Source organism: Tamandua tetradactyla, chromosome 9 (assembly GCF_023851605.1).
Source record: "Tamandua tetradactyla isolate mTamTet1 chromosome 9, mTamTet1.pri, whole genome shotgun sequence".
Lineage (NCBI taxonomy): Eukaryota > Metazoa > Chordata > Mammalia > Pilosa > Myrmecophagidae > Tamandua > Tamandua tetradactyla.
In genome coordinates this window covers 90,898,554-90,916,432 of record NC_135335.1, presented here as the reverse complement: position 1 = coordinate 90,916,432, position 17,879 = coordinate 90,898,554, and the positions used below count along the sequence as shown (strand labels likewise).

The 17,879-nt window shown below is 33.0% G+C and overlaps 1 protein-coding gene across 2 annotated transcripts in view; it reads left to right on the top strand.

The window, feature by feature from the left end:
* The window catches only part of PRKAA1 (protein kinase AMP-activated catalytic subunit alpha 1), a 41,585-nt gene extending 25,573 nt beyond the window's left edge, over positions 1-16,012 (top strand). Inside the window, exons 3-10 of one of the 2 annotated variants that reach the window (XM_077117054.1) lie at positions 1,905-1,998; positions 2,437-2,481; positions 5,689-5,833; positions 7,346-7,433; positions 9,227-9,451; positions 11,410-11,896; positions 12,006-12,132; positions 12,662-16,012. In XM_077117054.1, coding sequence (XP_076973169.1) covers positions 1,905-1,998; positions 2,437-2,481; positions 5,689-5,833; positions 7,346-7,433; positions 9,227-9,451; positions 11,410-11,896; positions 12,006-12,132; positions 12,662-12,903 — 1,453 coding nt within the window. In that variant the 3' untranslated portion in view covers positions 12,904-16,012. The remainder of the gene's footprint in view (positions 1-1,904; positions 1,999-2,436; positions 2,482-5,688; positions 5,834-7,345; positions 7,434-9,226; positions 9,452-11,409; positions 11,897-12,005; positions 12,133-12,661) is intronic. The other variant, XM_077117055.1, reaches the window with a different exon arrangement.
* The last annotated feature ends 1,867 nt before the right edge of the window (positions 16,013-17,879 follow it).

The following is a 17,879-nucleotide window of genomic DNA, read 5'->3' as shown; positions in this document are numbered from 1 at the left end:
AATGGTTTGCTAGTAAAAGTTCTCCACCTCCAGATTTCCACATGATATAATTTAGTCTCACTAGAGACAAGGCAGAAGAAAGAGTTTTCTCCTATGTTGCTTATACTTGATAAAACAAATAATAAAATTTTAGGAATCCAATATTTCAGAAGGGTGGTAATCCTTACTGCTGTTTTACAGTTGCCAGTCCTTAGGTCTGCACATAAGTTATTTACTGCTCAGCTCCTACTTCATTATGTAGGCTGCAAATGAAAGCTGCTTAGGCTTTTTTTTTAAATTTTAATAATGAATATACAATCTGAAATTTCCCCTTTAACCATATTCAGAAAAATAATTCAGTGCTGTTAATTATATTCAAAATGTAGTGCCAACATCACCCTCAGCTCCTTAAGCTTTTGAACCAAACTGGCTGACTCTAAAAATTTGTTTCACTGACACTATTTCTTATCTGTTGAGGTGCCATGGTTTTAAATACCATCCATATGCTGATGGACTCCTGGATGTAAATCTCCTGCTTCAAATACCTCTTCGCTGAACTCCAGACTTGTTTTACTTTCATCCAGATCACACTTGACTACTTAACATCTCCATTTGGATGTACATGAGGCATTTCAAACTCAACAAAGCCAAAACTGAATTCTGTTACCCTCCCAAACCCACTCTTCCCACAAACAAAAGCTTAGGAACTGTTTTAGTGTGCGAAAGCTGCCGGAATGCAATATACCAGAATGGATTGGTTTTTATATAGGGGAATTATGTAGTTAAATATTTGTAGTTCCTCGGAGGAAAGGCAGTTAGCTTTCACCTGGGTTCTCAGTCACATGGGAAGGTACTTGTTGACATCTGCTGGCGTCTGTTTTCAAATGGCTTTCCCCAGGGAATTTCCTTTCTGTATCTCCAAACATCTGGGTCTGTGTCAGCTTTGAGCTTTCTCTTTTTGACTTCTCCTTTTTAGCTCCCAGCTGATTAAATAAATGTCAGCTCATTGTGGAAGGCATTCCCCTTAGCCAACCACAGATGTTAATCAACCATTGATAAAATTCACATGCTGATGATTTAACTCCACAGCAACAGAACAACCTGGGCACCATCACCTGGTCTAGTTGACACCTGAACCTAACTTTCACAGGAACCATCCTCTTTCTCTTACTTGTGACCATCCATTCCATCTCTTTCTTCAAAATATATCCAGGATTTTACTATTCTTCACTTCCTTAAATTTCCATCACTCTAGCCTGAGCCACCATCATCTCTAGTGGACTGTTGCAGTAGACTCCTGTTTCCACCATTTTTGTCCACCATCACATCTTCACACCATTGCCATTGTTATCCTTTTAATATGTCAGATGATATAACTGCTCTGCTAAAAGCCATCAGTAACTTTCCATCTTGCTTAGAATAAAAGCCAAAGCCTCATCATGGCCTGTAAGTTCCTTTGTTCTCTGGTCTCCAATTACATCTTTGACTCCACATCCTTTTTCTCTCCCCCAGCTCATTCTGCCCTAGCCTCCTTTCCATTTCTTGAATACTCCAGGTAGGCTTCCCTCTGAGGGCCGTGGCACTTGCTTTTCCCTCTGCTTGGTTCCCTTTCCTCCTAGATAAAGGCATGATTGCTCCCTTCTTTCAGGTTCAGCTCAAATGTTACTTTATCAGAGAGGCTTTCCTTGACCACCTCTTAGTTTTCTTTATTCACTTTATAGCAAATTTTACAACCTGACATATTGCTTATATATTTACTGTGTGTTTCCTGGCTTTTGGAACATGAACTCCATGAAGGCAGAGAATTTGTTTCCTGCTGTTTTCCCAGCTCCTAGCACAGTGCTTGGTACATTATAAGAACTTAATAAATATTTATTGAATGAATGAATATTTTAATATTCGTAGATAATGTTTTCTCTCACCAGGTACCAGGTCATCAGTACACCATCTGATATTTTCATGGTGATGGAATATGTCTCAGGAGGAGAGCTATTTGATTATATCTGTAAAAATGGAAGGGTAAGCAGTTCTGATGTACTCCTATAAATATACTGTAATCTCCCTTATCCCTTATTAGCACTAAAATGTCAGAAAGCAGTTTTGTTAGTAGGTCTATTTAATAATCACATTCCCTTAATCATGTATTTGTTTAGAACCATAGTCTATTTAGAACTAGAAATAACCTTAAAGGTTATCTTCTTTAGCTTACATATACAGATGGGGAAACTGAGGTTCACTGTTTATATATGCTGTATGTCACATCATTTATCAATTAAAACATTGGGTTGAGAATCCCAGAACCCATGATCTTCAAATTTACACTTTTAGGGGATACAGATACTTTTAATATTTTGTATATATTTAATCCTTACAAAGTATATTGTTAAATACTTAAAGATCTAGGCCTTACTAGAGAACACTAGCTACATTTAAAGTGCATTCATTTTTTGGTTTCAGAAGTCTGATGTACCTGGAGTAGTAAGAACAGGCTTCATGAAGGAGGTAGGAATTAGACTTAAAGAATTTAGAACTGGAAGGAATTTTAGGAAAGATTTCAAACAGTACCTTAAGTTACAGATATGAAAACTGAATATCACTCCCCTTCATGCCTTTTCTCACAGGCAGGTTATATGGTATGTAAAAGTTCTTTCTAGAAGAGCCCCATTTAGCACCTAGAAGCCAATTTTTGCACTCCCAATCTAAAGTTCTTACAATATTCATTCACTCATTCATTTATATAGCATATCTGTTCATACCCATTAACCAAATTAATTTTGATTTCAACAAGTTTCTTAATATGGTTCATTTCAATTTCAGGTAATTCCCCTTTTCCTATCTCCTCCCTGCACCAAAAGTTCTGCCTAGAGAAATGTAAACAGGCACAATTGAGTCAATATGCTTTCTTGTTTTTTCTCTTCCAGTTTTTATTTCTTGGTCATTTTGTTTTACATTGTGGGAAATTTGTTTAACTTCACCTGAAATTACAGTTTCAGCTGCCGTATTTTTCTATTTCAAAGATCCTTCTTGTTTTCTGAAATATTTTTTCCTTTAATTATCCTGATTTTTGCTCCACAATATGATAATCTTGTCTTGAGGATGATAATTAGTTTTTGTTTTTAAAGTTTTCTTCTGTATCCCGTATTGTTTCTGTACCTTCTGTGCCTCCTACTCCCTTTTTTTCTGTTCATTTTTATTGGTCTTTGTCTTTTGTATAAGGCTCTTCTTCAGATCTGTGGTGATTCTTGGTTGTCTGTTCACATTTAAGAGTGAGATACTGTGGGAGGGCCTTATTAATTGGTGGGCCTTCCCATAGATTGAGTAGGGAGTAACCCATTCGGCGGGCCACGGTGGCTCAGCAGGTAAGAGTGCTTGCCTGCCATGCCCAAGGACCCGGGTTTGATTCACGGTGCCTGCCCATGTAAAAAAAAAAAAAAAAAAGATACAGAAAATATTAGTAATTATGTATATTTTTTCTTGGGTCAAGCAGTTGCTCTATAAGAAACCTTCTCATTTTTCTGGAAGGTATTAGCTTAGATGTCAATGTTCTGAGAGCTGGGTGGGGAAGTTGGTTGCAAATCTCACTAGTTACTATTTTATTGACTTTCACCTAATTTCCATGTTTTCCACCTGGTGCTCTATCCCTGTCTTAGCGTCCTTGAAAACAGCTGGTTCAGCCTTACTAAAGAGTAAACCATGGGTCTTATTCCCCACTAGAGGTGAGTTTAATTGCTTTTTGCTTTCAGCCATCATATTTTCAGGCCTACCTCTCACTTCTACCTTTAGACTATTCCAATGCTTCCAGTTTCTCAGGCTTTCCAGAATTCTGTGTGCAGATGAGTTGATTTCTTAAAGGCTACCACTCCTATAGGCTTAGGTTTCAGCTTTCTTTAGTTGGTGGAGTCAGGCACTGTTTATCTACTATCCAGCTTGGTGATTCTTCCTGATTACTGTTTCTTTCTGTCTTGGTGTTTTTATCTTTATATAACTCTTTTATTCCTAATGTCATCTTAATGATAATTCGAGAAGTGGAGAAAAAAAGATGTATGGTCAATCTGCTATGTTTTACTGGAAACATTCTTTGGCTTTTGTAATCTTTCCTTTATAATATCCCCTCTTTCATTCTTTGTATTCTATTTTGTTGCTTTTTGGTGGTGGTGGTGGGGCTGTGAACAGGGCTACTTTTTATTGTTGTTGCTTGTTAGAGAAATCGTGAGTTTACAAAACAATCATACATAAAACACAGGATTCACATACACCACCCCACTACCAATACCTTGCATTGGTGTGGAACGTTTATTACAATTGATGATAGCACTTTTTAATAAAATTAAACTATTTATTTTAACAGTAGTTACCTCTATTTGTTATTAATAATTAATTTCTGTAGCCTTTCTGATTATTTTACTTCTTACATTTTAAGTCAATTAAGTTTTCTTCTATTCTTTCACATTTTGGACAGATGTTTCTTTCTTCCCATGTACTTATATTTGATGTAAAATTGTATTAAAAATGAACTTACATTTCTTTTAGAAATAAAGGTGTTTGAAAGTATTAGTATTTTCTCTAGAGCAAGGACATCTCATAGTAATTTAGAAGTTTTAATTTTTTTTAAAAAAGAAATTACTAGTTTGTCATTTGTCCCAGATTATCCATGTCATTTAAGTTGTGGAAATTTGATTTTAGAATGCTAATTAGTGACCTGTATTAGAGTTTTGCATATTAGAGTCCTTTGCTAAGAGGATTAATAGCTTATTTATTTATTTATTTATTTGCATGGGCAAGCACCGGGAATCAAACCCAGGTCTCTGGCATGGCAGGCAAGAACTCTGCCTGCTGAGCCACCGTGGCCCGCCCAATCAGTAGCTTATTAAATGTGACTCCTTGAAAGCAGGCATGTCCCAGTAATAATTACAGTTTATGGAAAAAAATTATAAAATAGGAAAATATGGATTAATGTAAAGAGAAATTTTTAAGGACTCTATTAAAAAAGTAGTTGTAACATAAGATACTGTTTTTTTCATTAAGCATACTAAAAATAAATGCCTTTATATTTCATAAAATGAAAGAATTAAGATTTTTCTTGTGTTAAAATTAAAATATATTTTATTTCAGGACTAGTTATAGCATGTTTGTTCCCTAATGTATTAATAATGCTTAATTATTACTTCCTCATATAGTACCCCCCACTCCACACCATTCTCTGTGACTTTATTTTATTTTTCTTCAAAGCATTCTCACCTCTTGTCATTATATTTATTTGTTTGTTGACTAGTTCATCAACTAGATTTGGGCCTTTGATTTATTGCTACGTCGTGAGAGTCTAGAACACTGCGTGGCACATTGAAGGTGTACAATATATATTTGTTAAAGGAAAATTAGACACTTCCAATTTATAGGAGAAAAGATGCTAAGTTTCAAGTAAAAATGGTAATTATTTGAAATAGTTCATAAGATACAGAGAAAAGCAAGCTATATTATAATGAAGTCATGGGAAGATATTAGAAAGCTGAGTTACTGATTTGGGTTCCAAGAGCTTCCTAGCATTTCTATTTTTGTGCTACATGTATGTCTTCCTCATTTCAAAAGAGTTTTATGAGTGAGGTTCACTTAGAAGGTTACATGCATTTTGACAGTTTTATACATTGGAAGATTATACTTAGAATTTTTTTTGAAAGCCATACCTTTAAGACACCTGTCTGCTTTTTGTAGCTGGATGAAAAAGAAAGTCGGCGTCTTTTCCAACAAATCCTTTCTGGTGTGGATTACTGTCACAGGCATATGGTGGTCCATAGAGATTTGAAACCTGAAAATGTCCTGCTTGATGCACATATGAATGCAAAGATAGCTGATTTTGGTAAGGACATTTTTTATTTTCATATATTCATTATGCTTAACCAACATGAGTGGCATTAATCAGATAATTGTTACTTTTATGTGGTAGAGTGAGTATTCCAAAATCTTCACCATTTTGTCTATGAGCATTCAGAAAGGAGACTAGCTAAGGAATTCTCTTAGATTTATGTCTTTAAAAGTGTATGAATTTTGTGACAATAGGTTAACTGTTTAAGTTGGCATCATAAGAGAGATCATTTGAAAAGAAAAAAAAAGACTACTGTTTGTGAAGGAAAAGGGTAGCAACTTTATTTCCAAATGTTCTTTTGGTCAACTACGGAGCAAGAGGAAAAGTGACTACGATGGAATTATTCAAAACTTTGAAAGCCAGAAGGTAAATTAAATGAACAGCATTGTAAAAAAAAATTACAATAAAATATTTTAAATGATAAAGCATCATTTTTGTTTGAGGAAAATTGTTTTGTCAAAAATGAATTTATTTTTCCTTTCTTTCCTATATACATAGCCTTTGACATCATTAAACCTACAAGAAAAATGAATCTTTGTAATTCTCTTTTTTTTTGGCTCTCTTTAGCTCTAGTCAGAGGATATTCTTATAAATATTTCTCTCAGTTTTGAATATATATATATTTTAATGAGTTGAGACTCACTAAACAGTGCAAACCCTGAGCTCCTGATTTTTATATTATTTGACTTCTTTATTCCTTATTTAAGGAATAATAATGATTATTATTGTTATTATTATTTTTTGTATGGGCAGGCACCAGCTGTCAAACCTGTGTCTCAGGCACAGCAGATAACTCTTCCACTGAGCCACTATTGCCCACCCTGATTATTTTTATAGAGTGCAGTTTTTTAAATATTTTTTATTGTGAAATATATATACAGAAAGTGATCAATTTAAAATTACATTTTAACAAGTAGTTTTAGAATATATTTTGAAGTTTGGTATAGGTTATAATTCTACCTTTTCAGTTGTTTCCTTCTAGCTGCTCTAAGACACTGGAGACTAAAAATACCAATGTAATGATTTATAGTCATATAGAGTGCATTTTTGAGGGAGCAGAAGTTTCTTTTTGGAATTAAACTGTGTGATAATTTTAAGTTACAAAATTGTGTGTGTGTTTTTAAAGAATCAGAATAAAATTAATAAAACTTTGAATTTTAATCCTATTAATCTGTTATAGATTTTTTCCCTAGTATTTTCTGTATTAATAACACTTAAACATGCTAAGTTTATTCTAGTAAACAAAATAACCAATAACTTAGTATATACTCAGTGAATTTCAGCAATGGGCTAACTTTAAAAATGTTGAAATAGATTACAGATTTTAGGGCATAATGGCATATATCTAGGGAACATTTGGGACTAGTGAAGACTGTAGAATTTTGTTGACATAAAGAACAAAATGTTTTTTGCTTTCATGGAAACTCAGTGTTATGATTTAATGGGGTTTGGGTTTTTATTTTTGTGCTTGGGAAATCTTGAGTAGCTGACTTTGTGCAATTTCAGGTCTTTCAAACATGATGTCAGATGGTGAATTTTTAAGAACAAGTTGTGGCTCACCCAACTATGCTGCACCAGAAGTAATTTCAGGAAGGTACTATTTGACATCCCCCACTATGCATTTTTTCTAATTGTCTTTTCCTCCAAGATTTTATTAGTCTGTAGTGTCATACTATAATTCTTGGTAAAAGGAAAGAAATTTAGGGCTTATTTTTTCTTACTGGAAAGTATTCTGGAAATAGAACATTATAAGTGAATAGGGGTTAATGACTTCATTTATAGAGGAGAATGTAGATTTGTAATCAATATTATATTAAAATAGTTAGATGAGACTACTTTCATTTTTTTCCCTGGTGGAAGAAATTGAAGGTAATTTTAAAACTAGCAAGTTTTAAAGGTGTAGTTTAAGACATTAAAAACTTGAATAATACAGAAAAAACTTAGTAGTTAGAAATGACCATTTTCTTAGATGAAGAATTAAAGGGTAATGTATAGCTTTAATTTTTCAAGTAGATGGCCTTTTTTAATAACTTTGGGCCCTGTATAAGAAGGTGTCTTGCAGAATCAGACTGAAGTATTCTATCAGTAAGTATTGCAATCTTCTAAAGACTGCAATATTTCAAGGATTCTAACCTCTCAATTTACTAACCACTAGCATTGAGAACTGCACAGTTTTGAATAGTTTAGAAAACAAGGGAATTCAATGTGCTTAAAAGGAACCTCTTTGTTCTTTACTATAAGATTAAAATTGAAAACAGAGCTTAAGTTTGCTTACTAGCTTTTATAATTAACTTTTAATAATTTCATCAAACCACATTTCTTTGACTATCTCACATCTTGATTAATTCAGAATGTTGAAATATTGTATTTTTTTTTTGATTTTCTAAGACCCTAGGCAGTGTATTCTCGCTAGCTTGCTTGCTTAGCTTCACAGAAATGGTATTTGTGTAAAGGCATGTCTGAATAAGGCAGGAGTATCTAAGTTTAGTTTTATCGAGCTTCATTGTTATATTTTTATATTATCTTAATGCCCCAAATTATTATTCTTATTATTTTTACATCATTTGGGTTGTCTGTATTAATTCTTTTGGGAAGAAAACAATTTAGGACTGGATATTGCAAGTAGTGTTAATTAAATGAAAAGAAAAGCATTATAATTGCTCATATATATATAGTAGGCCATTGGTGGAATCTATTTTTCCTAGCTTGAATAAAGTCTTTCTTAAGGTTTGGTTGATTGCAAATTTTCTCTTTCAAAAGAGCATTTATTGATTCAACTGTCTATTTTATTAATTTAAAGAAATCCTTTCTCTGAAGCCAGAAGTGAATAGGTGGTCTAACTAGCCTGTGGCTTGTTAAGTCAGTTGACTATAGTATACTACAAATAGGAGTTTAAATCTATGAGCCAGTTAGCTTGGCTTTCTTTCACAGCTTCAGGCTCCTGTTACCTTGGTATGGGATCCTTAGTTGAGGAGAGTGTAATCAGAGCCCATCACTAAAGAACACTTGCATTTGATGAAGATCATTTAGTCTCTTGTGTGTAACCAAAAAAAAAACCCAGTGGTTTTAAATTCAATAATGGATGCCTTGAGGGCTGTAGTAAGGTAGTATGAACAGAATTTTTTTTTTTTTGAACAGAATTTTAGACATGTCTGTAACTAAAAAGTTCTTGACCTTTGTTTTCAAAGATAAAATGAATGAATTTATATTATCTTTTATAAAATATTTTATAATATGATAAAATGTATAGAATACAGCAATGAGTATAGAAATCAATTTATGACTAATAATTCTTTATGAGGTATCCATATTTGGAAATTTTGACTAGTTTGATTGAATCTTAAGTTACTAATGATTATTTAATACACATGGAATCTCCTCTTACAGATTGTATGCAGGTCCAGAGGTAGATATATGGAGCAGTGGGGTTATTCTCTATGCTTTATTATGTGGAACCCTTCCATTTGATGATGATCATGTGCCAACTCTTTTTAAGAAGATATGTGATGGGATCTTTTATACCCCTCAGTATTTAAATCCTTCTGTGATTAGCCTTTTGAAACATATGCTGCAGGTGGATCCCATGAAGAGGGCTACAATCAAAGATATCAGGTAATAAGGCAATTTAGAGGTTATTAGATCTAACATTATCCATCATATAATTAGGGTGGGAAAAAAGTTGTAGAACAGTATATATAGTGTAATACTCTTTTTATGTTACAACATACAGTAAATAGTCATATTTATTTGTTATTTTGGCATTAAAAAATGCCTGGAAGAATATATACTGAGTAGGTTACCTTAGAGAAGATGATTGATAGGAGGGAGGGATTTCTCTTTATTCATACATCTTGAAATGGTGTAAATGAATATTATATCACTTTTTAAACTGAGAAAGGCTAATGAAAAATTTAAAAAAGGATCCTGGTGGGGTGTTAAATTTTGTAGTGTTCTTTAGGATTTTCTATAGTGGGCTTTGCATTTGGTTTTGATACAATCTCATTGGAATTAATATTTTTTAATAGTAAATTTGTGTGCTGCTATTTGAGTTCTGATTTCATGAATTGTTGTATGTTTTCCTTCTGTTCACCTCAAGGAATAAGAAAATTTTAATGTAATCAGTGCTGTTTGTCCTAGCATATATGAGAATAGCTGTTCTGTAGGTAGAAAAAAAAAACCCTGTCAATAATGCTGCCTAACAGTTTAAATAAGGCAGAAAGGATTATGACACATCTGCTTCTTAATGAGCCATTTCTGATGAAGACTAAAAAATTCAATCAAGCTCTGTTTGTTCTTCATTCTTTTTTTCTGTGGAAATTTGTTTTCTAATAACTAGGCCACAGAGTTCTTAGGGATGGGGGAGACTGAAGAAGGAAATCTGATATAGTAGTAAATAAGAAGGCAGAGTAATGAAGAAGGGAAGATTATACTTGGAACTTGAAGCTTGATTCCTTTCCATTTACTCTATATGCTTTTCACTAGTGCTAAAAAAAAGTGATCATGAATGGTAAGGCATAATTTTATAACCTGAGGGAAAGGCCATAACATTCTCTAAAATTTATGATTTAAAAATATTTAAGAGTTGTTTTTTATTTTGTTTTATATATTTTTTCCAATTAAAAGTATAATGTATAACAATTGGAAAAAACTTAGAAAGCACCAAAAAAGAAAACAGTGGAGAGAATATAAGTTATTTTTAATCCCACTACCCAGAAGATAACCATTGTTCTTCTGGGTGTTTTCCTTTATTGATGTTTTTAGCATTAACATAATTTTTTGTTTTTTGCGTACATGGTCTGGGAATCAAGCCCAGGTCTCCCGTAGAAACGGTGAGCATTCTACCACTGAACTACCTGTGCAACCAACATAATTTTTTATATAGTTGAGATCAAACATGATCTTTTATACACTTGATTAGGGAACTGATAATAGGAAATTATTCACAGCATGGTCACACACACCTGGGTTGCAATCCTGGCTCTGCCACTTAGAATTTGAGACTTTGAGCAAGTTCCTTGATCTGTTTGAACCTCAGTTGCGTCAAGTAAACAAAAGGGGATGTTATTTTCATAAAGTTATTTAGAGAATGAATTGAGATAATGTATATAAAATGTTTAGCCTAAAACCTGGCACGAAGTAAGAACTCAGTGAATGGGTAGTGGTAGTCTATTTTTGAGGCTGTTATATTCTGCTTGTTTTCTCACTTACCTTTTTATTAAAAAACTACTATATGGAAGCCACGCAATATGTGGCTCAAAATGTTCTGTTTCTGAGCTGGCTATTCTTTGTAACTGTCATTTGTTCCAAAGTTTTTATTTAAAATACAGACAATTCTTTTTCCATTGTTCTGTCAATACTTTCTCTTAATATCAGAAGGAGGCTGGACTATTTCCCCCAATCTGTTTAATGAAGTGTGACACTGAGTGGGAAAAATCTTGGTATTAAAAAATGATAATTAATACAGTGTGGGTATAAATATAAGTGAATTCACATTCTCAGTTCTTCAAATTGTTACTTTCAGTCTTAGCTCTACTCAAAATTCTTATCCCTACCCTGCCATTTTCTCTCAGGGAACATGAGTGGTTTAAACAGGACCTTCCAAAGTATCTCTTTCCTGAGGATCCATCATATAGTTCAACCATGATTGATGATGAAGCCTTAAAAGAAGTATGTGAAAAATTCGAATGCTCAGAAGAGGAGGTTCTCAGCTGCCTTTATAACAGAAATCACCAGGACCCTTTGGCAGTTGCCTATCACCTTATTATAGATAACAGGAGAATAATGAATGAAGCCAAAGATTTCTACTTGGCGACAAGCCCACCTGATTCTTTTCTGGATGATCACCATTTTTCTAGGCCCCATCCTGAGAGAGTACCATTCTTAGTTGCTGAAACACCAAGGGCACGCCATACCCTTGATGAATTAAATCCACAGAAATCCAAACACCAAGGTGTAAGAAAAGCAAAATGGCATTTGGGAATTAGAAGTCAAAGTCGACCAAATGATATTATGGCAGAAGTTTGTAGAGCAATTAAACAATTAGATTATGAATGGAAGGTAAGACATAGCATTCTGATTATTAACCGCATTTGGAAAACCTGTCATATATAAAATATTTTATATGAGAATAGCTTTTGACTTTGTTTTTGTCCATACCATATGCTAGGTCGTAAACCCGTATTATTTGCGTGTTCGAAGAAAGAATCCTGTGACAAGCACATACTCCAAAATGAGTCTACAGTTATATCAAGTTGATAGTAGAACTTATTTACTGGATTTCCGTAGTATTGATGGTATGTATGTCACCCAGTGTAGATAATAAATTAGACCTTGTTACCTAATTGGGCTTTGTTACTTATCTCTTTATTTGTGACCTTTGGCAAGTTGTTTGAGTTCTTTAGGTTTACCTTAACAATAAAATGAGGGGTTGGATGAGAATAATCTCTAGGATTCCTTCCAAATTTTAAATATCTCAATTTATGATTCTTAGTCTGGTGCAATTAATTTTTATAGCTAGAGAATGATGTTTATTAAGTCCCAAATTGTTGGTTTATTAGATTTATAATCTTAAATTGCAAAAGACTGATGAGTAGCTACATACTAATCCAACCTTAGCCATCTTGAGAAGACTTGCTTGTGTAAAAAAGGCTAGTATTTAACAGAGGCCCCATTGCCTCTGATTTAGAAGGTATTCAAAATAAGCATGCTTTTGATAGCTGGTCAGTAAACTCATTTAAGAAGCAAATTCAACACTGATAAAACATATATGTATATTTTTTGAAGTAGAGGATTATAATAAATTGAGATTCTTTTTTCACCCAGATGAAATTACTGAAGCCAAATCAGGGACTGCTACTCCACAGAGATCAGGATCAGTGAGCAACTATCGATCTTGCCAAAGGAATGATTCGGAGGCTGAGGCTCAAGGAAAATCCTCAGAAGTTTCTCTTACCTCATCTGTAACCTCACTTGACTCTTCTGTTGACTTAACTCCAAGACCTGGAAGTCATACAATAGAATTTTTTGAGATGTGTGCAAATCTAATTAAAATTCTTGCACAGTAAATGTAAAACTTGGCTTATTTCTTTGACAGCAATAAGCATGAATAGGTCATAGCCAAATGCTTCCATGTGTAATCAAGTTATACATAATTATAACTGAGAATTGGCCTTTTGGAATGCAGTTTGCACAAGGACTTGGAAAATGATTAATAGTTAAAAGCCTAATGTGTAAAAATGAATTAGGATCATTTTGTTGTTCATTGTTCAGTAGGCACATAGTATAATAAATACAATGAATTGTATGTCTCTCAGGCTCTCTTGATTTTTAGCTATTTTATATTTTGTGTACACAGAGCTTTGTAGAATATTAATTTACCATAAAGGCCTTCATTTATTATTTCATGCTGATTTGTTATACATTTGCTTCATGAATTCAATAAAGATTTGCCTAGAATACCCAGAGACTGTTATAGGTAATTTTGTTTTCTGGGTCCTTAACCTTTTAAATAGCAAATATCTTCCAAAAGTAGTAACAGACTGGATAACTTTTTCCATAATTCCTCTTTTAATTTTCTGTAGTGTATAATAAGTGGTATCTAAGATATTAAACACAATTAAGATTTTTTCTTTAGCTTGGAAAGTCCAAAAACACAGAAATTATGTATTTAGATACTATTGGCACTTAGTTTAGTCTTACAATATGTCCCACAATATTCTGTACATAAATCGCTCTTTGTCACAAGACTTGAGTTGCATATACTATAAATAAATCATGCTATTTTTTTTTCCCAGTTTCACAAATCACTCTGCTCAACGATGTCAGTCAGTGTGGAATGTATTTCATAGTATACAAACAAGAATTTCTAATCATTTGGTTAAATATCTGTTAAATTGACTCAGTGCATAGAAAGAACATCTTATAGCAACTGTTTAAATGCTTGGATATGACCTTTTCTCCCAAGTTTTATTTGAATTTTTTAAAAACAGAAAAATTGAAAGACCAATAAAGCGATCAAATGTATACTTATTAGATTCACCAACTGTTAACATTTTGCCATATTTGATTTATCTATATCTATTTATATATAGATGGTTATGTGTATATATGTGTGCTTTTTTTTTCCCTGAACCATTTGGATGTTGCAGATACATTTGTCACCCCTGAATAATTCGGATATCTCCTAAAAATAAGGACATTCTCCTATAAAGCAATGATACTATTATAAAATTAATAATTCATAGTATCTAATACTTAATTCATATTCAGGTTTCCCAGTTGTCTTTCAAATTTCTTTTAGAATTGATTATTTTGAACCAGGATCCAATTAATGATTACACATTGTATTTGGTTATTATGTGTCCTTAAGACTTTTTATCATTATTATTCTGATAAAACATGGAACAAATTGGTTAGTTCTTCTAAATGGTAACATTTCCTAGCCTTGTTTTGGGTTTTAGTTACTTTTTAAAAAGTATCATGGAAACTGCCTAAAGATGCTTAGCCATCTTAAGATCTCTGATTATATCTTCTTTTTCTCACTCTTAATAACAGCATTGCATAATAGGTGTAAATGAAGATTTAAAGTCACCTCAGATAAAACTGGTATCATGTATGCTAATAAAAATATAAAATGTTTTATCATCCATATTTCCTTTATAGTTAATTTCAAGAAATGGATTTTCAGTAGTAATCATTTTTCCATTGTTACAGAGATCTTTTTCTGTATTTTAGGATTGTTTTTGGTAAATTCAGTGAGCACTTATGTCATCAGATGATAGGTACTCAAATGTGATAGTTTCTACAAATGATCACTGTAGTTGTAGATTTGGCTCCAGCACCCCTAGAAACATGCACTGAATTCAAACGAAAAATCTTCCTTCTTTTTGTGCAGGGCTTGTTCTATTCAAATTAGAATTTGGAAGTTGTACAAAGTAATAGGAGTTTCATTTATATTTGAGTTCAAAACTGTATTTATAACTTGTATGTGGCCTCTGTTTTGGGGACAGTAACTTTGCTTAGGCTCTCTAAATGCAGCATTATGTTCCTGATGTTAAGAAGAGAAGACTGTATTTTTAGTAAGAGAAGTGTTTATAGAAGAAGGAAGTCGTCTTAATGTCTCTATAATGTTTCTGCTGTGAGGCTGAGGATCAAAGGAGGAACCAGTTAAATAGGACCTTCTAAAAATTGTTAATTTTGTAAACTTTGCTTCTTTTATAAGTTATTGTGATTCCTTTAGTTATTGAGTTTTACTTTGAAAATATTTCAATATTGCATTTGTACAAATAGCATAATAAATGCACAAAGTATTGGAGTAAGTTCTTTTTTAAGCTGGGATATTTGAAATGACAACTTTTGGTTAAGTATGTCAATGATGCACCAGAATTTTCACAAAATTTGTTGTAGCTTGCAAATCTTATAACATTGAAGATGTAAGGGGAATTAATGCAAATGATTTTTAATCTTTTTTTAAATATCTTTTCAGCAATTTATATTTTTTTGAATTTTATGCAACCATATTTTTACTTTGTCTTGACAATTGAAAGATGTATAAGGTTTTTGCCAGAAATGTACTGTATACAAAGTTTAAACACAACAGATGTAACTGATAAGTAAAAATTTTGCCATTGAAATAAATGATTTCTCATTGAGAAACTTTTTTACCAGGTTGGGGGATACGGGAGCTTAGTATATCATCTAATTTAATATAATTTCACTGAAATAAACATTGTTTTTACATCATTTTTCTTGAGATGCTTTTGTAGTTTTTTAGAATTTTAGATGATTTTATACAAAAAGTGCCCCTCCCATACACGGCCCTTTTTTGAACTTGTAGTGACACCATTCACACTTAATTTGAATTAATGCTTGGTGCTCTGCATCTATGTTGTGACAGACACTTTGGAATGTAAGAAAAGTGTGTGCTGTTAAAGACTTTTCCCTTAATTCCCTCCCCACCCCCATCTACAACAGAAATCTCATTTTGAGTTCTCTTGACAGAGGACTAAAATTTCACATAGAGCATATTGTAACTTCGTAGAGGGTAGAAATCAGTCTTTGTGGTGCAGTATTTCTAAGAAGTATTCATGTATGACTGGACGAGAGTATATTTACATAATCAATTTCAAATATCTTGATTTGGAAAGATGGTATAATAAAAACATCATTTTTCATCTGGTACAATGTGTTTACTTTTTGTTGTTGTTCTTTTTGTTTTTTAAATGGGCAGGCACCAGGAATCAAACCCGGGTCTCTGGCATGGCAGGTGAGAATTCAGCCACTGAGCCACCATCACATCGCCCTGTGTTTACTTTTTTAATATCTGGGAAAACTAAACTAAAAAAAATGTTTATGGCTGAACAGCTGTGCATTCTTTTAATGGCGCACTCAAGTAAGAATGACAATACTTGATAAATTTTAGCACTTAAAAATTGTGATATTTGCCTCAAATTAGTTTTATTTTCAACTAGAAATAGTGTTAACAAAATATTAAGACATAGAAAATGAAAGCCAAAACAGCTACCATTTATCCCCTGGCTGCTAACACTGGGTTTGATTAGAATTTAATAGTATTAAATCTTATATCTCATATTGCAATGCCAAGCAAGGCTTGTGCTAAATTTTTGCATTCTAAATCTTTAAAATAGCTAGATAATTATAAGAAAACAGTACTAAAGAGTGCTATGAACGATATATAAGGTTTTTCTAGAGGACTTACAAATATTTACCCTGACTGAGCAAAATTGTACAGAGAATTATCATGTTTGAAAACCCTCATTGTAATAGTTAATATTTATTGAACTATTCTCAGTGCCAGGCATACTGTAAATGTCAAAAAATGTTATAACTATGATAAATTTAGACGATTACTAGCAACTTGAAAGATGATCATGTTGTCCATAAAAAAACAGCACAGGAAAAATACTAAATATATCATAGGTGCATCAAGAACATAGATCAGTTAAAATAAGGGAAGTGGTGGGTCAATGTAAAAATCTCAGTGGGAGGTAGCCTTACCAGAGCAGAGTGGCTTGAGGTTAAGTTATTTGAAAGATTTAGGAAACATCACTAAAAGCGCAGAGTTTCAAGTACCATTTAATTATTCACTCTGTAAACTATGTCCCTTCAAATTGCTATTATGAACCAAGCACTACAAATGTGAACATAAGTAAGACATAAATCCTCTTCTGAGGGAGACAGATATTTTTAAAAAGACTTTCATAGAGGTATAGCAAATACAGAAAAGCATTTAAATCATAGGTATTCAGCTCAATGAATTTTAAGTTTAAAGTTTACAGTGAATATAGCTATAGCTATATAAGCTTCTACCCAGATTATGAAACACTGCCACCACTTCAGTGCCTATTATAACTAATCTTAGAAATGATGAGTATCACTTCTGCCCTAGACCAATCCTAGTATCATGCGGGGGTGGGGGTTGGAGAAGTACACAAGGATGTGTCAATACCAGAATGTGGCGACTGCTGAAAGCCCAATTGGAGGTTGGTTACCACAATTATGCATTGATGAGTTTGAAAACATTGGTTCACTTACGCAGCTCTTCTAAACGTTCGTATTTAATCAAATCACATCTGATAATGTCTCTTGATTTCATCAGAAAAGTGTGGAAGTTTTGGGAAGCTGTCAAGATGGAGAATAAAAATTCTCCCAAATCCTAATTTTGCTTAAAAGTTTGAATTTAATCATCGGCAACAAAAGCAACTATCTTTTTTGAAGTAACAGGCTCCCTTTGTTTACTTTCAAGAAAAGTTCTGTCGAATGCCTCAGTCTGAATAACTAGTTTGTCAGTCATTCTTATGTTACAAGAAAAAAGGGCCTACTTTATAACACCATCTCACATCCTTAGAACATCGTATTTCAGTATGCAACAGAAATGCTTTATGAGTATTTCCCATATTGTCACCCAGTATATTAAAAAGGTACTCAAGGGTCGTTTTAATGAAATAATCTTTACGGCTTCATCAAAGGAAATTCCTAAGTGAACTCCTTTATTATTATTACTTTTTTTTACCGTGTATGG